Genomic DNA, 21,528 nt, shown 5'->3' with positions numbered 1-21,528 from the left:
TCTTACCTGTCTGAGCTCCTTCCTGTTTATGCTCCAGGAAAAACCACGAGGTCTAGCTCAAAATTAATGCTGTCCATCCCACGGACTAGTCTCACATCTCGTGGTGATAGAGCCTTCTCTGTGGAAGGTCCCAGACTTTGGAGTAGTCTCCCCCATAATATTAGATCTGCACAAACACTTGATCCATTTAAATCATTACTAAAGACACATTTTTATGCCCTGGCTTTTAACAGACTATGACCCAAGCATTTTGGTCTTATTTTAATAGTCTTAGTTATTGCTTTAGTTCTTTTATTGTCCTATCATTGTTTTATGTTGTTATTATTGTTTTACATTGTTTCTTTTTAATGGTATTTTTATATTGTTAAGCACTATGTGCAGCATCGTCTGTGCTATATAAATAAATTCGACCTTGACCTAATCTTGAAAGTAGAGATAGTGTCTGTCTCCTGAATCCAAACTGGAAGCTGGTTCCACAGAAGAGGGGCCTGAAAACTGAAGGCTCTGCCTCCCATTCTACTTTTAAATACTCTAGGAACAGTTTGAAGCCTCACAGGGATTATTTGTACATGCAGTTTACATACCCGTATCAAATCAGTTTTCAATGTGCCTTTGCTGGGTTGGAGTGTTTGACGTCACTGAGCTCAAGTCATTTGTTCATTCAGAAACTCCTTTGTCCACCCCGCCTGGAGTCACTTTAATATTACCTCCTCGAGGCCTTTAGTGTCGGCTGCTCTTGAATGCATCTTTTTACTCAGTAAGTCATGAAAAATCATAAAAGTAGCTGCAATGAAGCAAATGCACGAACAGCCTTCAGAGCCAGCACGACCCGAACTCTGGCTACAAACGACAAGTGACATAAAAGAGAAGAGAGAAGAGAAATTACATAAAGATTTTAATTGTGATTAATGGGCGTGGAGCCAATGGGGTTAATGGATCCTGTTATTGGTGGTTGTGTCAGGATCTCAGCTGGATAATAATGACTGCTCTGGTTTTGCGGAGCATCTAATTCAATAAAGAGTCCATTACTTCCTGCCTGTTAGCCCCAGAGAGCCCGTGCTCCCTGCCTCCGCGGCTCTCCTCCTTCACGTCAGCGACTGTCTTTGGATGTTGGTCTGCCACTCATTTCTAAGGATTAAATTACTTTAACCCTTTAAGACCTACCATAGAACCAAGGCCGCCAGAGCTTACTTTATATTTTTAAATGCTGTAGTGCCATTTTTGGGAGAATTTCAAGTTGCTATACATCAATACAACTGTTATAGCCCATATTTTAATAATATGTCTGCATTAAGTCCATAGTAACTACATTAATTGCAAAAAAGTGCAATAAACTACAAAAAAATTGAAAATCGTTTTTGTTTGTTTTTTTTACATATATTTCTACTTGGAGAAATTTAAGAGGTTTATCCCTCAAAACTTTAAATACAAAAAAGTTGCAAAAAATAGTTTACAACAACAGGAAATTTATTTTGAGTGTCTTCATAGTTTTATTTTTGAGATACAGCAATTTTTATATACTGCAGGAAAAATGAAAAACAATCCTATGATGCAAATTTGCAGAGAAAACAGCATGTGCATCAAAATAAACTATTTCCAGCAGTGCAATTTGAGTCCTAAGCATCCCAGCAACTATTCAGAAAAGTATAAAGTCAAACATGACTTATAAAAACACCAGTATAGTACGGAGCCCCGCAGGGGACATGGGAGAGAAGAAAATTAAGACGGACTTTTGCGAGATCTCGCAAAACTAACTCGGGATCTCAAGATCAAAAGTTGAATTCCAACAATGGCGGCAGCTACTTAGTTGTAATATTACTCTTTCTGGGTCACAAAATACACTTTTAAGATATTTTGAGGCGTGAATGTAGTTGTGTAAACATCAGATATCTGCTCGGTTTACAAGACATCACATATTTGCAAAAGTGCTCCGACGTTTTCGGAGATCTGACACCCACCATCTCGAAGCTAACGGGAGGTCGAGACCTACTACAGCCGGGAGGAACACCGCTTTCCCGGCACATCGTGCCTTGACCTCCCGGTCGGCTTCGAGCTGGCGGCCTCCGAAGAATGCGGCTAAAACTTTTGCCAGATCCCGAGTTGTTTTTTTTTGCGAGTTCTCGCAAAAGTCCGTCTTAATTTTTTTTTCTCCCATGTACCCTGCGTGGCTCCGTAGTATAGGCTTTTAAGGCCTACAAGTAAAAAAACTACATTTTCCACGAAAATGACGTCACTTCCGGTTTCGGACAGGTAATGGCGGACATGCGATCCTTCGCGCTGACGTCTGTTTCAATGTAGGAAGTGTTACGAACAGCTGATCGGATCGGCAAAGCGTGTTTCTGGAATATTATGTTTTTGTTCCTGCAAGCGCTTTTTATGCAATATTTGCAAAGCTATATGTGGAAGGAAACCGTGACCGAGGACAAGCTGATGGCATAAGATGTAAGTACAACTCCTCCGGTTTCATATGCAAAAAAAATTATTGCGCTAGCTTACGTGGTTCCGGTTCTACAGGGATTTAAAAATAGTTACGCAAAACGGAGCGTGCCCGCTCCGACCGGCTTTAAAGGAGTGTGAGTGTTAATTAAGAAACCATACTGCCTAAGCATAAACAGCTTGCTAAGATACAGCGTGAAAGAATTAGCTTTTTAAACTCACTATAGCTTGAATACAGCATCCACTGGTCACCTCAAGACGTCCACTTACTAAAATGCTCATATAGCAGGTCTGTTCCTCTGCTGCTCCTACACACATTAATCAACCGGATAAAACTTCCTGTATAAACTGGCTAAGATACTGGGATAGCTTTTAGGAATAATTTGTTTTAGATCAATCAAATCCTCACAAAGTCTTTAGTAGCTGATCTCAAGGCAAACACTCAGCATCACTGCTGTGTATTATTATAAAATAAGTGTTCATCAAACAGTGACACGAATGGTAACTGATTACTTTCTCTTATAAGGTGAATATGTAGCTTTCAAAGAAGAAGAACAATCAAAAACATTTTACCATCTTACTATATACACTGAGATAATGAAGATCAAAAGAATAAATAATCAGATCAATATACAAGTGTGCACGTGATTTTTTTCCCGTCTTTTTTCATCTTTGTGCTGTCAAGGAATGAGCATATCTTTATAACGTCATCTCAGTCTCACAAGCCCCACCCACCTGTAACATCGTGTTTACTGGGGCAGCCAATCAGGAGGTTCAGCTTGAAGGAAGAGGAGCAGGCGTGATTTGTTTCAGACAGATGATGATGTAGGACTCAATTATTCAAAGCTGCTCTCGTAAAATCCACAAACCAGAACCTGAAGCTGGAAACGAGCAGAATTCTTGTTTTTCTTGTTTGTTGGCCTGAAATGAACTAAAAGCTTTTAGGAAACTTTTCTGTTTCATGACTTGTGCACTGATTTCCTCGTTTTTACTGTCAAATGCTCTGTAGATGATCATACAGCCGGGCTGTGGAGGTGAGTCACTGGCAGGTGGAGTCAGCCAGCTGGAGGAACTTTAAAGCCTTTGCATTTTGATGCGCTGCACCACCGCCCACCCCGTGCTCTCAGGGCTTAGCTGTCTTTCCACTGTTGATTAGTAGACTTGGATCCGGCTACGTGTTCTGCACAGGCCGGTCTGTCATCGTCATGTGAGGTGGCTAATGTTGGTCCAATTACTTTGGAGCTTCTCTCTTTGTCTCTGTTTCTTTTAGAGTTTAGCTAAAAATGCAAAATCTCTCTGACCTCAGTTCGAAAATTCTTGAAATGCAGATTCATGTTTTTCAGGTGGAACCTGTGCACAAGTTGCACAAATCTATCTGCTGCATTTTTACCTGCCCAGTGATTTCATAATCCGGTTGTTAAGTCTGACGTCACTAGCCGTGTCTGGGCCTAAACTCCGCTGCAGGTCCATATATCAAACGATCACTATGGCATTACTGAGAGTTGAAAAACTGTCTAAAGTCTTTCATCTTTAATAAAATGATCAGCGTTCTGCTCTACCAGGTGTAACAATTGAGTTTAACATCCAGGCATCCATGAAAACGGAATTTATGACATTTAACGGAGTTAGAAGTTAGCAGGAAGTTAGCTCGCTAGCTTCTATCTAAATACAATATAGCATGTCCTGACTGCGGGGTTTTGGAAACAAATTCAAACGTACAGCTCTGTTATCACTTCCAACATAAATGAAGACAGAAAGCTAAACAGCAGTGACGTTTGTAGGGTTACTGAAGTTTGGCTAGCTGGTATATAATGATGTGCTACGTGACCACTAGCGACACAGCTATGTTAGCATAATATAAACAAGCTAACTTTTTTTCCACTCGATAAAAGTTAACGTGAGTGTTCTCGGTGGTCAGGAACAAATGTAATCGCATGGCAGGATGCTGTAAAAGGACCAAACTTCAGCCAGGAGAACAACTGAGATAATCCATCCACAATACGAGGTTAGTCATTCATATACTGCTGCATGGGTTTTAAAAACTGAGCTTAAATAAATGATTAGCGGTAATAAAAGCCGAGGGAGGTCAACAGTGATCACTGACTGTTTTAGGAGCTTTTTGAGATTAAATAGAAGAAAATACAAAACATTAAACGTGTTAACAACACAAAAGCCATATTAAACGCAGACTACTTTAGGCCCGGAAGTAGGATTCGTCACATCATCACTTAACGACCGGATAAGGCCAAGTGGGGAGCTTCATGTTTGCCAGCCAACCTTTAACCCCTTAAAGCCTGAAATATGACAGCATTGCCAGAAACACGACAGTTCTATTGTACTTGCCACATTTAGCTCTTTTCTTTTTTTAATTGCTTCAAAATGTATTGTACGCTTTATTTAGGTTTTCATCAGACGGATGATCCACTAGTCTGAAAAGCTCAGTTTGTATTAAACATGTGACGCCAGGCGTTAGGTTTGGTTACGCCTCCTTCCCTGAGCCGTGTCAGTCCGCGCTCACACGCTGCTTCTTCTGCTCTGTTGTCGTTTGTTGTTTGCTTTCCATTCAAATCTGCCCCGCACTCCTCTTCTCCTCTCTCTAATACGCTTTACATTTCCCAGCGGCCAGCGGCCTCGTAAAAAAGAGGAAATTGAGAGATGATATCCACGCGCACTCAGACATGAGAGAAGTGGCTCTCGAGTTAAGGAGGCAGTTGAGAGCAACTCTCCAGCTGCAAACAGTGAAAAAAGTCTGGGCTTCATTTTCATATAAAGAAAACGAGGCAGAACCAGAGAGCACCGTCTGATGTGTGGGTGTGCTGACACCGTTTATGTAGCTGAATCTTTCTGACAGCAGTTATGAGGCTTCGACAGTGAATCATGGACCTCTGTGCTGTCAGCGTTTCAGTGTGAGGGTTAGTGATGGGTGGATGTTTTAACCCAACCAAAGAAACCAAAGTGAGCAGTTTTGTTACCTGAACTTAATCAAACTTTGAGACACAGAGCAAAGCAGCAGGACGCTTGTGTGAGGCTCATTTCAGCCACGTGCATCAGCTGCCTCGTTCTTTCTACCCTGAGCTAATGACCAGAGGAGACAGTTGGTGTCAAAGCCGACACATCCTTGCTGGGACCACCTTGTCCACTCGACCAGCATTTCTTACTTTTAGGTTGACATTTACTTGCTATTTTCACCGCTTGCACGGGCCGCCACAGGGGGGTAGATGCTGTAGATGCTCCTCCTGACGAAAGCCCAACTGGACTTGTGTCTCCTCCCACAATCTTGTTAGCCCCTGACATCACCGGCATGTTTGTTATTTAGTGAAATAAATACCCAAATGATTTTTGGTCACAGAGGACTCCTCAGCACGAGGGTGAGAGACCTATCGAGGGTTTGTCCGGTCTATAGTGGTGCTCAAGTCCACTGATTTCTGCAGCTGCCAAAACTAAAGCTCTCACACTGTGGATACATGAAGAAAAGGGATTATGATGACATGACTGTCCCTAAATATTTCTTCGAGCGTCTTCAAAGGGCTTAAAACCTTGAAGAGAATGGTTTCGGTGGATTTGGGAGAATGTCTCCCTTTAAAATGTCAAATAAACTTTTGAATCTTCTGTAGAAATGAAAGTTTGTGTGATGAGGATCAACCTGCAGACATTCAGCAAAAAGAGAAAATATTTATTAGACGATAATAGAATTATGATATTTTGGTTTTGTGACCTTCAAGCAGGCTTCTAAGCAGAGGCTTCATGAGTTATACACGTCAGCAGAATAAATATTTTTGTCATAAAATGAGCGAACGCTGCAGCGTCTTCGGTTCTTTGAGTCAAGGTCGGAGACTCTTACAGGAGATTTTGGAGGTTGTGTGGCAGGTCGCCCTATAAAGTCGCCCCATGCATCGACACACTCAGATATCTGGATCTGCGTCATACGTACCTCACTCTCTGTCTGTGTGGTTCTGTGTCTGTGTGTGATATTGATGGCTGCTAGCTCTGAGTCGAGGCTAATTTAAGCAGCGAGAAAGCCGATAAAAGGCAGGAGCTCGATTGGCCGCTGTGTTTATGTCTGCACGTGCGATTTGCTGGTTCGGTGATGTTTGAATTTCATTCACTGGAGGCAGATGTTCTTGGACTGTCTGTAGCTGTTATTTATCAAATAACTGCATTAAAACTGTGCACAAAGAACCAACACACAGTGGGGAGGCTGCAATTAGCTGACTGCTAACAGCCGCCCGTGTCAGTCAGAGCGATCACGATGCTAACTTGAAGTGTCATTACAGCTGAGGAAGGTGAGCTGTGACTAAATCCACCCTGCATAAGGTTTATTTCCTTATTAGGTTTATTTTATATAAGGTTTATTATTTTGCTAGGTTGATGTTTATCAACGATTATCGTGTGCTGTAAAGCCGAGTTGCTCCTGACGGGGTTCATCTGAGTTGTTAGATATTAGAAAGAAATCACCTAAGGTAGAAAAGGTTACGAGACATGTTGTGTAACGTTGCACAGCTGCAGTCCATTTACCACGTACTCAGCATGGCCACATTTCCTGACCTTAAACTTTTAGCTGTGGCGTGAGAGGCGAGTGCTTCGTTCACCCTCCGTCCACCCCGACCTCCTCCTGCAGTTCATGTCGAGTTCAATAATTCAATAATCTTGTGCAATAATCAGCCAGCAATTCTGTTATATAAAGTGGGCGAACAAATCCGCTGAACAGAGCGGGTGGGTGGAGGATCAAAACGAGACATGGTGACTAAAACAAGCGCGTTCCTGCTGCTGATAACTGCGACTGTACAAACTCGCCGTTTCAATTGACAGTGTTGGTTCACAGAGCCGCGCGTGACTCAGCCGTGAACGTTTCTTTGTATTTAAACAGACTCAACGCAAAGAGCACTCATCTGTGAGTGATTCTGCTTCCTTCTCGGTCTGCTTCGCCATCGTCTCCTCACAATAAATGAAGACGTGAGTTCCTAACTGAGACCCTGAAGATTCTCAAAGTAAATCGTTGTGTCAGGAATGATTACTGTGTTTTTTTTAAGTAGACGGTTTATCAATTATGAAATATGGGGCAAAATAAAAATGCCTTCAGTGCACATATACACAAAAAATCAACTTTCTCTCTTTTCGAAAGTTGTTCTTTCATTAAACAAAGGAGGAGACAACAGTGAAGAAACACCTGACACCTGTGTGCTGTGTACAAAGCAGATGAAAATCCAGTCATTAAAGGCAGACTGCAGGTCGGGTCGTTACCGTATTAAAGTCAGAGGTCTGGTGCTTCTTTGTGCTTGCAGCAGGTGATCTGCATATCCTGTTATGGTATTCAAATCTCCTCTGGTTGGCAGAGAGTGACATTTGAATACAGTCTGACTGTCTGCCTGCCTTTTCTCATTAAGTGGCCTGAGAGACAGCAAAAATGTCACAGCTGAGTCTTTCATCATCCCTCCGCAGAGGTTTGTTTTCTCTCTGTTGTCAGTCACACCCACAGTGCAACTTTCTGAATTAGGAAAGAAGAAGATTGCGTCGTGTTTTGCGGCTGTGCAGATTGGTTATATTTTTCTGTTTGCTCTGAATATGAATTCGCTGCAAGGCTTCAACAGCACAGCCTCCGGCATCTAACGGTTGCTCATTCCACTTTAGCCGTGTGTTTGGGTTTTCCTCACTCTTATAAATGTCCTCCACAGTGTAAACATGCGTGCACAGCAAGCACGTGTTTGTACTTAATGCATATGAAGGATAAATACAGGAAACCTTCATGGTGATCGGGTAAAGTGCATCACTGCAGCACGAATCTGTACACAAACCTCACTGCTTTCACTTATTGCAGCGGTGCGTCAACACACTCATCGACTAAAACATTAAAACATTGCATTGTTCTGCTGCGTCCTGGTGCGTGTGTGCTGTGCCACCAAACACAGTCTAGAATCAGTGCCACACCCTGATGGCAGCTGCTTCTCTTCGGTCTGTTGCATCCTCATCTTTAAAAACTGTTCTTATGGTTTAATCCTTTAAGACCTACCATAGAACCAAGTCCGCCAGAGCTTATATTACATTTTTACATGCTGTGGAGCCATTTTTGGGAGCATTTCAAGTTGCTATACATCAATACAACCATTATAGCCCAAATTTTAATAATATGTCTGCATTAAGTGCATAGTAATTACATAAATTGCAAAAAACAGTGCAATAAACTACAAAAAATTTAAAATCGTTTTTGTTTTTTTAACATATATTTCTAGTTAGAGAAATTTAAGAGGCTTATCCCTCAAAACTTTAAATACAAAAAAGTTGCACAAAATAGTTTCCCACCACAGGAAATTTATTTTGAGTGTCTTCATAGTTTTATTTTTGAAATACACCAATTTTTATACACTGCAGGAAAAACGAAAATAAATATTATAGTGCAAATTTGCAAAAAAACAGCATGTGCATCAAAATAAACTATTTCCAGCAGTGCAGTATGAGTCCTAAGCATCCCAGAAATGACACAGAAAGTCATAAAGTCAAACATAACTTTTAAAAACACCAGTATAGGCTCATGAGGCCTTGATGGTAAAAAACTACATTTCCGCAAAATGACGTCACTTCCGGTTTCGGGCAGGCCATGGCGGACATGCGATAGTTCGCGCTGATGGACTTAGGAAGGTTACAAACAGCTGATCGGATCGGCAAAGCGTGTTTCTGGAATATTATGTTTTTGTTGCTGCAAGCGCTTTTTATGCAGTTTTTGCAAAGCTATGTGTGGAAGGAAACCGTGACCGAGGACAAGCTGATGGCATAAGATGTAAGTACAACTCCTCCGGTTTCATATGCAAAAAAAATTATTGCACTAGCTTATGTGGTTGCAGTGCTACCGGGATTTAAAAATAGTTAGGCAAAACGGAGCGTGCCGGCTTTAAAGGGTTAATGTTTACTTTGGAAGATGCATCGCATGCAATGAGTTAAATAAACAGCAAGCCTTAGTTTTTGTTCACTAATTGCATTAAAGGCATGTTGGGATGGTGAGCAGTAGGGAACAGTAGGGAACAGTGGGCAGTTACAGCTCCTTGCTTAAAGCTCCCTCGTTTTTCTTTTATCTTAAACAGGGGTTTCAAACTCCTGGCCCAGGGGCCTCTCACAGCCCACGTCGCCCCTACTTGCGGCCCTTATTTACATATTAAGTCAGCCATTCTTTCCAAAGAGCAGATATGAGGGTGTCAGCAGCTGTGCAGAGATGCAGTGATAACCCAACTCTCCTCTGCAACACTGTTCTGCTGCAAATCCCTCGTGTTTCTGTTTGCAGTCGGTCTGCGCTCCTCTTATTCAGTCTTTTTGTGCTCTTTCCGGTGTCCTGTGTTTCTGTCGCACTCCCGGAGCACATGCACAATCGCTGCAGTGATTGCTGTCACTCCCCTGGCATCATATCTGTGGAGTTGCTGCTCGCCTTTGTAGAAACTCCTCAGAAACGCGATTCGGGCTGTTTTACTTGCTGTGCAGTTGAGTCAGCAGCACCATTTTCTTTCTCATACTGTGACCTGCGTTCCTCCTTCGCTCCCTGCAATCATCACGTACATTAACAGACAAATTGTGCCATTCCTCACATAGTCTCACAGAAGCCACGCCGCTCTCTTCAGCTCACAATTACAGAGCAGAATAAATGTATCCTCACGGTCGGGGGAGATTTATGTGTAAGCCTCGCAGGCTGCTGCGAGCCTTTGTAATATAAGACTCGTGGCCCAGGAAAAAAAACAAAGCGCGTATCTGTTTAAAGGGAGCAGCGTCGATGTCAGCCGGGCGCCGCGGCTCGTTCACAGTTGCGCTGAGGATTTGGATCAGCTTTCAAGGTCCGAGGGCTGCGCACGCGGCTGAAAGTTGTCTGGGATTATTTAAACGTCTAATTCAGGAGGAGACTTTTAAAGATGAACGGCCGCTGTTTTATGCCGCCGTGAAACAAATACGCTTATTTCCCCTCGTGTCTTAGTATCTGCGAACTCTTCCTACTTTCAAATTATAATCACACTGACAGAAGATCAAGTTTGTGTTTTAGATCTGCTGTGTGCGTGTGTGTGTGTGTGTGCGTGTGGCATCACTGAGCTTCAGACACAATTCATTCTCATCACCATCCGTTACTAATTCACTGCTGCTTCTGTTGTTTCCTCTCTGCTTGTCTGCTTGGAATTAAAGTAATTTGGATGGTGTGTGTGTGTGTGTGTGTGTGTGTGTGTGTGTGATATGTCACGTGTGATTTGTCACTTTCTGGACTTTCAGCCAGTGAAGTGCATGTATGTCCTTTTAATGTCCAGGCTATGTTTGCCAGTATGTATGAGCCAGGCAGAGTCAACTCTGTGTGTGTGTGTGTGTGTGTGTGTGTGTGTGTGTGTGTTTTCTCTAAGCCTAGCTGAGTGTAAGTGGCTTTGGCAGCCTGTGTATGCAGGCAGCACGTTTTCTGCTCTATTTGTGTCTGAGTTTGTGTGTTTGCATAAGCGTGCATGTTATTGTAAGCATCTGCACACATTTTGCTTTCGATCTTCTGCATATACACGTGTGTGTGTTCATGCATCCAAGGATGATGGGTGTGTGTGTTTCTGCTAAACATTAACTAAATATGACAAGGTCACTGCTGTCATTTACCTGTCTCTCTCTCTCACACACACACACACACACACACACACACACACACACAGCCTGACATGTATAAACATGTAAAGCAGACAAGTCTCTTCATAGAAACACACACACGTAACACAAAGCATTTAGGCAGATACTTCAAAAGCTGACATCTCCTTTTCAGTTCATTGTCTTAAACACACACACACACACACACACACACACACACACACACACACACAGCATGTAAATGTTAAGCTCACTATGTAAATACTCTTTAGGGTGGATTTGTTTGTGAGACCCAGCCACGAAAACCCTGATTGAACCAAACCAGCCTCAGCTGTCATCACTGCCTCCTTTGTTGTGCAGACTCACAGATCGTTTTGTAGATGGAAACATTTAGAAAAGACAGAAATGGAGAGCGAGAAAACATGCACATGAGTGTTTTTCTTGTTTAATTTAAACCTTTTAAAATGACTTTTTGATACAGCAATAAAAAGAAATAAAGGTCAGCAGATGTGAACCTGATCAAACAAATACACACAAAAACACACAACTCCAACTCAAAGACTGAGGCTACGTTCACTCTGCAGGTCTTAATGCTCAATTCTGATTTTTTGATCAAATTCCATTTTTTTGTCTGCTCGTTCACACTACAGATAAAATGCGACAGCAAACGCGCTCTAGTGTGAACGCTCAAAGCGCCGCATGCGCAAAAGAAGACGTCACACACAACGCGCTCTGTTTAGACCCAGACCAACAGTATTGTTTGACTGATGGCCTTAATATAAAGACTTCGGACTTTACGTTTCCCAATTTTTGCTTTAAGTTATTTTGTTATTTACATAATAATGTAAATAACCTAACAATGATCCTTATTGCTGTTTTAGAGGAGCGGTGCTTCAAAGGATAGCTGCAGATTTCTGTCAGAATCTGCAGATTATACAGTATAAATAAAATGTTCACGTTTCTCCAACGTTGTCTTCCCAACAGTTTCACTGACATCTACGCTGGATGGCCAGGAAGCGTTCGCGATGTCTTCTCCGGCGCTGATAATTGGCGTCTGTCTTGTGTCGGTGACGTAAAAGACAGATTTAATGCGACGTGACCATCAAACAGCAGTCGCTTTCTAAAACATCGGATATGTATCGGATTCAGTACCACATATGAAAGTGACCCAGATCGGATTTGTGCCGTTCACCCTGTCATACCACGATCGGATATGGGTCGCATAGGGTCAAAAAAATCGGATTTGATGCGCCTTCGCCTGCAGTGTGAACGTAGCCTAAGAGTGTGCAGCGTCGCAGCCTGAAGGCCACGCCTCAGTGCAGCGGAGCGACGAGGAGAACGCTTGATGTTTCTTCAGGAATCGCGAGGCGGTCGTTTCGGGACGAGGCTGTCGGCGCTGACGACGGCTGTAACGTTCTGAAGTATCTGAGAGAGAACACAGAGCAGAGCACCTGAACTGTGGCGCGTGCCAACATGTGCCCACTCGCTTTAAGCCCACACCGACACAGTTGTCGTTCCCCGCTCACCCTGCCTGCCGGATTTGGCTCACGTCAACTTCCTCCTCTTCCCTGAAATGAACTTGCTATGTTTTTATCCAGCACCCACACTCGGTGCATCAGGAGACTCTGGCCTGTAGTTGGAGCAGGGGATCAAACCCTCACCTCACCATTACTGATGGAAATCATGTCCTGAACATCCCTGAGCTGTAAAAGCCGGTTTTATTTGTAGCTGTGTGCTGTGACTCTACGTGTCACTTTTACCCTAAAACCTGAGCAAACGTGGCCTCTGCAGTTGTATTTTTAGCTATCAAACCGCTAACCCTGCCAATAATTTTAACCAAACGTGAGTCACAGATGCAGAACGCATTAAATAAGGGGGAATTTGTCTTTCTTGTGGCAGCTGTCTGCAGATTCTATTTTAGGGTTTGTGGTACGATCGCAGCTTGGCTGTAGCATCCTGGCTGCGCTGTTTATTACAGTGTTAGCAGGAGCATCCTAGCATTACCCCGTCCTTGTAATCACAGTGATTATCAACACAAGAGACTTATGGCACAAAATGACCTCTCTCTCTGCTGCTCGCCCACTTCCTCTCCTCCTCAGTTTGAGTGAACAGCTGAAATTTAAATCTTCTTGGTCGGTCCTCCTCCTGTCTCAAAGCCCCGCCCTCCTCTTGCTCTCTGCCCCCCGGGGGTGGCGGGGTGTCGGGGGGAGAGCTCTCCTCCTCTCCATAGATTCTGTGGTCTGTATATAGAGACTGGTGTCACCCGCACTCACATAGGAAGGCAATGATGTCAGCCTCTCTCTGACACACACACACACTGGTAATGATATCACTACCTGACCATCCCAACCATGACATCATCTTCTGGTGCCACCAAACAATTTTCTGTATAAAAATATAGCAGCTGCCTCTGTGGGCGCAGTAACATGCAGATTAGTGTGTAAACTGATACAAGTAACATTAAATAAAACGACAACTGTAATAATGTTGCTCTTGATTAGTGCTGTTTGTGTACTGTGACTCTGTAGACCAGTTATTTACTCGTCTTCTCTCAAATGTGCACATGTTGACCTCCTTGTCTCTTTGTTTACATTATATTTCATCCTCTTGATGAAAGATCGTCCTTGATGACAGAGAGAGAATATTTGTCAGGACGCAGAAGGAAAGAAATCAGGAGGCAGCAGAAGCAGCAGGTTTAGGATAAAAGCCCGACTTTAACCCTGCGTGATAAGAAGTGTTACGTGTGTGTGTGTGTTTGTGTTTGTGTTTGAGGAAGTGAGTCCATGACTTCAGCAACAAAACCACACAAAGATACACAGTAGCAGGGAGAGGCAGTTTTTCTGTCTCTTCTCTGGTTTTACAAGCAGCTCGTCCTTGACGTTGCAGTTGACCAACGATGTGATTTAAATCAGCCGGCTGCTGCTTTAATCCAATCAGCTTTAAGGAATGAGTTGCGAGCTCAGCGTTTAATCCAATCAGTATTTAGAAATGAGTTGTTGCTGGCCAGAATCAATCAGGCCTGCCCACCTGATAATCAAATTCAATACAGTGATTTAGCTCATGTCCCTGAAACGTATTCAGTGTGTTCTGCCTCCTCGTTTTGTCTCTGATTTCCTCCCCCAGGATTTGTTTGAGTGCTTTTCTTCCCGTTTCCTCCTTTTTTGTCACTTTTTTCTTTCTTTTGTGTGTGTGTGTGTGTGTGTGTGCGTGTGTGTTCATGCACACGTCGACTTCCTGTTTCTCTCTATTTGTTTCTTTCGGAACAATTTCCTTTTCTTGTGTTGGAGACTGATATGAAAGGCGGCTTTGCCTGATGAGTCCAGTGGGAAAGCAGTCGGAGGAGGAAAGGAGGGCAGCGTGTTGATGTATCAGGGTATAATTTGAGAGACAAGTCCTGGATTTCATCTGCAGTATTGTTCTGAAACAATAGTGCAGTCACACTCAGCAGAGAGGGAAGAGTCCACTACATGTGTATAAGATGTTGCACAAATATGATCGCAGTCACGATAAATCTCATCTTTGGCATTTGCAACGTTTTTGACAGACTCGGGGTCTTTGTTCCAGTTCTTATTGGAAACAATGTTTTCGTTTTTCTAAAAAGGGGAAAACGGATGATGGTGGTTTTGTTTCCAACATCCAAATTAAATCTGTACGATCCGAGAAAAATACGACCAGCCTGCCAAACTTAACTGAGAGACGAGGCAACAGTTATTCAAAACAAGCAGAGCTCACATTAATCATCTGTGCTGAAGCTTTTCCATTTATGTTGCTAACAGTGTTATCTGTTGGCTTATGTATGTTTATATTTTGAAATCTCAGTGTCACCATGTTGCTTTAGCCAGAAATGACCACATTTTGACAAAAGAGATCAACTAATGCTAGCTGGCTTCATCTGTGACCTCTGTGGCTGCACCATACAAACCGAAAAATGCTGAAATTTCTTCTTCTGGGATGATTTTAATGCAAATAACCTCACAGCAGCCATATTGTTGGCACAAACGGTCCAGTTCAGGGACTTCAGTTATCTGAGGTGAAGCTTAGCAGACCGCTAGCAGCTACAACCGCCTGCGTCACCATCCATCTGTTAGTCAGAGGCCACGCCCCTAATTATAAGCTTTAATTGCAGCAGGTGAGTTATAAAGGCTGTAAAGTTAAACACGAGTGTGTGAGGACCGACTCCGTTTTGGAGCCAGCATTAGAAGAACTGCAGTTATTGAAACTTCTGTGTTGGCATCAGGAGATTGTTGCTTGGTTTTGACAAGTTTGTTGAATTTTCACTCGCATTCATGCCAGCCTGAACTTTCAGTTCAGTTTTATTTCTATAGCTCCAACAACATCAGTCTGCTCGAGGCGTTTTACATCATAAAGTTCTGCAACAATTGGACAAGACAGAAAAATATTGTTGAAATTTCAGCACTGAACGACGTCAGCCAGAGAAAGAGACTCCTGCAAAACCACAAGATGGTTTTATTTGCATTTAACTTAACTCACTCATACACACTGTGTCAGTGCTAAAACAGCAATAATCCAGGTTTAAATCAGCACCATGGACAGCAGCTGCTCTCAGAGGTCGGGTTTACGCGTCTTCACGTGACAGAGGGCAAAGGTCAGGAAGTACAATAATGTGCTTCCTAGCAGAACCGTCAGAGCTTATTTTTATAAAATGACTGAGTAGATGTTTGCAACTAAAATAAAGCTCATAGGGAAAATGTTCTCTGCATTTAAAACGATGCTTTTGTTCACAAAGTAGAACCTCGATTTAAACATATGATGAAACTTTTCTAATCTGTTTGACTTAATGCAGCCAGTGTAAACATGCCATGGGATGAACTGCGACCGCACCCTCGTGTCCTTCCGGCTCTGGCTGTGCTGTCGGGCATTTGAGTTACTTCCCCAGAGAATAACAATTCAGTAATGAGATTACATTTTGTATATCTGGGAGAATTTGAATAATGTGCAGCGTGAAGTAGAAATCAAACTGATGCATTACATCTCTGCTGATCCATCGGCCGAGAGAAGAAATGCAGTTTCTTTATCTGCAAACTTCTTGAGTCACATTTTTAATGCAGATCAAGTCAAAAAGGCCTGAAACGGTTTTCCTTCATCCTTCAAAGTCATCCCATAAATACTGAAGCTGGAAAACTGGCTTTTAATTCCTGAACCCCACTCAAGTGGATCAATCAGCAGCCGCCCATTAGAGTAACTAATCCCTTTAAAATGTAATCATTTTAAATCTGTTGTTAATGTGCTTTCTGTTTGAACGGCTTTATGACTCTGCCGTCTTGTGTTTTGTGTGTTTTGATATTTTCAGTGGGTTGTCATGACTTACAACTCTGTTTAAGTAATAACAAAGTGGGTTTATCAGGATACAAATGGATTCATTTTTGAAACATAGTCGTTAATCTCCAATATAAATAAAAGTATAAACACATTCTCAGCACACTTGAACATGTTTCACACAGCAAATACTTTTTTTTCCTGATAAAAGTACAATTAAAGTTGCAGTAAACATTTTATTATGTATTTCAAGCACCCATCTTTTAGTTTGTCCTTCCAAACAAATCTGTCGGCACGTTTCTGTGTCTGGCTTCTTTGTCTTGAAAAGCATATAAAGACAAATTGTTGCATTTCGGCATCAGTTCCACAATAGGAACAAACACACTAATCAAAATTATTACTTTGCTCTGTGCTCCAGCTATCGTAGCTACAACACAAACAAGGCCAAAGTTCAGCAGCACTGCAGAGCGCTGTGGAGGCTGTGTTTGTGTAACGGAGGAAGAAAGCAGAGCAAAATCTTCTTCTTCCTCTCACATTACGACAGGATGTACAAAAGAATGCGTGTGACTGACCATCATCATCGCTCGCCATCAACCATGTGATTTTGTCTTTCACATTTACCAAGAGATCTACTTTCACAGTGTTATTTATTTTGGACAGTTGTTGTATCCACATGCTGTTCAGTCCTTTGTTTCCTGTTGTGTCTCCTGCTCCGGCGCCGCATGCTCGTGTGGGTGTTTGTAGCTGGAAACTCTGTTTTTAAACGCTCAGACTCACACTTTATACATGTGTGACGTCACAGCCCATGGATTTTCATAAATGTGATCATTTCGGGCACACAACTCTGGCTGTGAGCAAAGAGGCTCCACTTGTAGTTTGTGAGCCGCGAGACGTTTGGCATACAGGTGTGTTAGCCTTAAAGCTCATACGATACGCTACGATAAAACGAGTCTATCGGTGACTTAAAAGATGAAGTTGGCAGTGAGGCAGAGTTCCTCTTATGATGCTGAAAATGGAGATAACAGGACCGTTTAAGTAAAAGTAGCAGTAGCTCACTGTAAATGTGACAGTCCTGCATTTACAGGGTTACAGGTAAAAGACATGAATCTACTTAAAGGACCAAAATATGTTTCCTGTGTTTTTTAGATGTTACTGCTGCATTGACGTTGTCGTTACGTCTTTATTGATTATATTTATAATTATGATGTAACAACATTTGGTGGAAACCAAAACCAACACGCTCTTGTGGGCAGAGTTTAAAGTCACTGCCATAAACAAAGTTAATGTTTTTTCGTAGTTATGCCTGCATGTATTTCTTTGCTATTCTTCTCACACCAGTCAGCAGTTTCATTGACAGTAGTTTAAACTGGTACATGCTCACTTGCTTTGCTAGCAGATATTTTGCTCACAGGAGTTCATTCCATGGATGCTGGTCACTACTTTGCTGCTTGCACCTTCCTGTTTGCAGCTTGGAGAATCTGTTTGTGTGCCGGTGTGGACCATCACCGCCAGTGCTTGTTTCTGGCAGCTGCTGCAGTCCAGGCTGGTGCCAATGAATGGATCATCAATAAATAAAAATACAAATAGAAAAGCAGAGAAGGAATTAAACAGACACTTATTTTTTAAACCGTAGGAAGGCGTAACATCCTTGTGCTGTGTAACATCCCTAATGAATGCATCTACACAGTATCACCCAGTACTATATTTAAGGAAATCCGTGTATTCGGTGTCCTGTAGTTTCATGGAGATAAAGTACAGCATATACTCTGCTGCAGAAAATAAATATGAACAATTTTCCTCCTGGACATCCGGTTAAACTCAGAGATGAGTCCCTAAAAGGTTACTGTGTGACCATCGTCCCCACAATGTCAGCAAAACAAGTAAAATCATACACACACTCTCTGTTCTGAGCTCATGCATGGCTGATTCATGGCTTATTCCCCCGAGTGTGTGTGTGTGTGTGTGTGTGTGTGTGTGTGTGTGTGTGTGTGTGTGTGTGTGCAAACATGACTTGGAGGGGGATGGGTAGGCCTGGTTTTAACCCGGTACTGAAGCATCTGAAAGAACTTTAATAATTCATATGTTCTGTGTTCTTCATCTCTCTCCCTCTTCCTCTCTCTCTCACACACACACACACACACACACACACACACACACTCACTGTTCAGAGGGAAAAAAAACACTAAATCCACCCTCTCAAATGCATGCACTCATGCAGCTGCACACTCCAGTCCTCACGCGTGCCCGGCCTATCCGAGACGCTGCACAACAATACGCACAATTTCCACACAGAGGTTTTAATGGATGCGCAGATAAGCAAACACTCGACCTGTGCCACCAATGACTGAATTCATGTGTAAACGATGTTTTGACAGCCACTCTTCTCGCTCCCCGGGAGGTCGTGTAAGCCGTCTCCTGCCATTTCTCCCCTCCCCCCACCTCCTTCTGCTACTCGCTACTATTTTAACTCTGTTTCTCTCTCAGCACCTCTGTCCTCTGATTTGTTTCTCAAGTGTGTGTGTGTGTGTGTGTGTGTGTGTGTGTGAATCAGTGTTGCATTGTCATGAGATGCTGCTTGCTTTGCATTCCAAACAGCCTGCATTACATTTGTGACCTACTTTGGCTCAGAGTGTGTATTTTTTATGAGAGTGGGAGATGCAGACGTGCAGATGGAGACGTGAGGCTCACTGTTTGCATAGAAACACATTTAAAACTGCACAACAAGCCATCAGCACACGCACATGCACACAAACATATGCCGATCATTTATACGCACCTTTTTATTCGCCTGCATACCTCGGGTTACCTACAGTGCTGGTTGGCATAGTGACAGATGCCTGAGTGTATGTGTGTGTGTGAGCTCTCCAGACACAAACAGCAAAATCTGCTAAAAACATACATGTTTACTCAAAAATGATCAAAGTGCAGCGTGTACATGCAGTCATGTGTGCAGCACGCATAGTTGCGTATCTGTATACAACAAGGCGAATGCAGGAGTGGAGGAGGTCTCTCTTTCTCTGTTTTCCTTTCAGTTTTGTGTTAAAAGGAAACGCTTAAGTATCATCACGCTTGAGTGGCGCTTCCACGGCCAGAAGCTTATTTAATTCAGCCCCCTAAGCTTTTTTTAAACAGACTTCCCAATTAATTTTTAAATTACAGCACAGACTTGTTGACTAGCTTCTGACACTTGAGAAATTATGTTAATTTCCACACTTCGCACGGCACCGGAGCCGGCTCGCTCCCGCCGTGCTGCTGAGGATGTGGAATCAGTGAAACGCCTTGTTGGCCTCGTGGCTGCAGGGCCAAGAGCGCTGCTGGTTTACAGCACAGAGACTGCGTTCGTGCAGAGCCACACTCGGCGCTGTGCTCCGACAGCATGAGCGTAACAGCGTTTGTTGGAAGATTTAAAGTCGCTGCCTCACACTCTGACCTTTACTTTTAATACTGCAACCTACTTTTATTTTTACAGCAACCTTTATCATCAGTTACTAATATAAATAGTTAAATTATTCTGTAAAAGTACTGGTTAGGATAACGAGGTAAATAAAAGGACGTTTTAAGGTGGTAAATGTTGACAGTTTATCTGCAAATTATGTCAAAGTTAAAATTGAGATTATGGGATAAAACAGATGTTGACAGAATTGTCTCACTTCAGATTCTTTTAATGCAAAAGGAAAGACAGAAATTCACGTTTAAATATTCTGTTTGGTCTCAGCGACCCTTCTGTTCTGTAGGAATATAACCAGAACCTGCCAGCTGAGCTGGTACCCTCGAGTTTTGCTCATTGACTGACTCTTGATATGAGGAAATCTGTCTGCATTTATAAATTAGACGGCAGTTGTTCACAAATGTTCGACAGTCTCTCTGAGAGTGACTGTAGTCAGTCCATCAAAGAAGAAAGAAGAACCTGTGCAGTCGCCTTGCAGTGAAAAGTCATGAGTGTTCAACACCCTCGAGTCGTGACAAGCTGCAGAATGTGAAAGAACTTTTTGTCGATGCAGGGAGGTCTGTCCTGTTCTTACCCATGTGAGTGAGCCATCAGGGTAAAGCGGTAGTTTAGTAAAGCCGAGTGTGTGCAGCGTTGGACGGGGATCTCAGGATGGAGCCCTATAGTTCACAGTGTTTTAATTTATGTAATAAAATATGGATGTTGCATTGATATAGTATAGCTGTGCACTAACTCAGGTGATCCTATGCTGTGTCAGTAGTAGATGTGGACATCAGCATGTAGCAGGGCGTGCAGAGGGTTGGTCATAGAGGAGGATCAGATGGATAATCTGTTGTGGGGACCAAAGAAGGTGATGTGGAGCGTCCAGCACCTGAGTCAAATTAAGCACGGAGAAGAGAAACGCCCCAATTTATCACCCTATTTTAGGGTTTTCCTACATCTGTGGAAATTGCTTTAAAAACAGGATTTGGGGTTAAAAGTGTGCCTGAAATGACAAAGAAGTTCAGTTTGAAGCCTCTCGAGGAAATCCTGTCTATCACAGTGCTGCATGGTCTTAGGCTCCCTTTGTTGTTGTGTGTTTTTCTCTGAATTTCTGAATCTTTGTTGTTGTGTGTTTTTCTCTGAATTTCTGAATCTGTAGCTGCTGACTCATATCTATCAACACCCATTACAGCAGCTCTTACACGCTGAAATGACTCGTTTCCTGTTGCGCTCTGTTTAGTAAGACGCTCTGGATACAGTCATCAGAGTGAGAGAATAATAAAAAGTCAATAAAGGCTGTTCTCAGCAAATACTGATTATGAGAGGCTTACAAAAAAGCGCAGAATGATCCCAACATGCTGGTTTTAGGCTCATCGGGTCTAAATACAGACATTAACTTTGAGGGGATGTGAAGTAGAAACAGTCACAAACTCAAACATCACTTTCTTGTCTTTCTTTCCACAGAAACCGGAGTAAGTATAGATCCCACCCCTGACGCCAGCTCCGCCCGTACAGCCCCTCTGTCCAACCCCAAACCTCGACCTCCCCTTCCCCCTCTCGCAGCTCCAGGGCTCTCTGAGGGTTCCTTTCTGGGTTCTCCAAAGGGTTCTCTGTGGTGTTCTGTAGAGCTCCATACGCCTCGGGGCCTCAGACCTTCATGCGTCTCCCAGCAGCAGAGTCCACCCACACCTTCACCCACCACACCACCACCTCCTCTACCATGAGCTGTGAACAGGAGTTTGGAGACGGCGCCATGGGAGTCACGCTCACACTGCGCCTCCTCATGCATGGAAAGGTGAGCA

The 21,528-nt window shown here is 42.9% G+C and overlaps 1 protein-coding gene across 4 annotated transcripts in view; it reads left to right on the top strand.

Moving 5' to 3' along the window:
- pcbp4 (poly(rC) binding protein 4) overlaps positions 1–21,528 on the top strand; it is a 197,193-nt gene that overhangs the window by 90,738 nt on the left and 84,927 nt on the right. For all 4 annotated transcript variants that reach the window (XM_084929653.1, XM_084929652.1, XM_084929651.1 and 1 more), the window contains one exon: positions 21,191–21,521. In XM_084929653.1, the coding sequence (XP_084785779.1) occupies positions 21,384–21,521 (138 nt within the window). In that variant the 5' untranslated portion in view covers positions 21,191–21,383. The remainder of the gene's footprint in view (positions 1–21,190; positions 21,522–21,528) is intronic.

This window comes from Perissodus microlepis, chromosome 5 (assembly GCF_051167445.1).
Source record: "Perissodus microlepis isolate ML-2025 ecotype Zambia chromosome 5, ASM5116744v1, whole genome shotgun sequence".
NCBI lineage: Eukaryota > Metazoa > Chordata > Actinopteri > Cichliformes > Cichlidae > Perissodus > Perissodus microlepis.
This window is presented reverse-complemented; position numbering and strand designations above follow the sequence as displayed.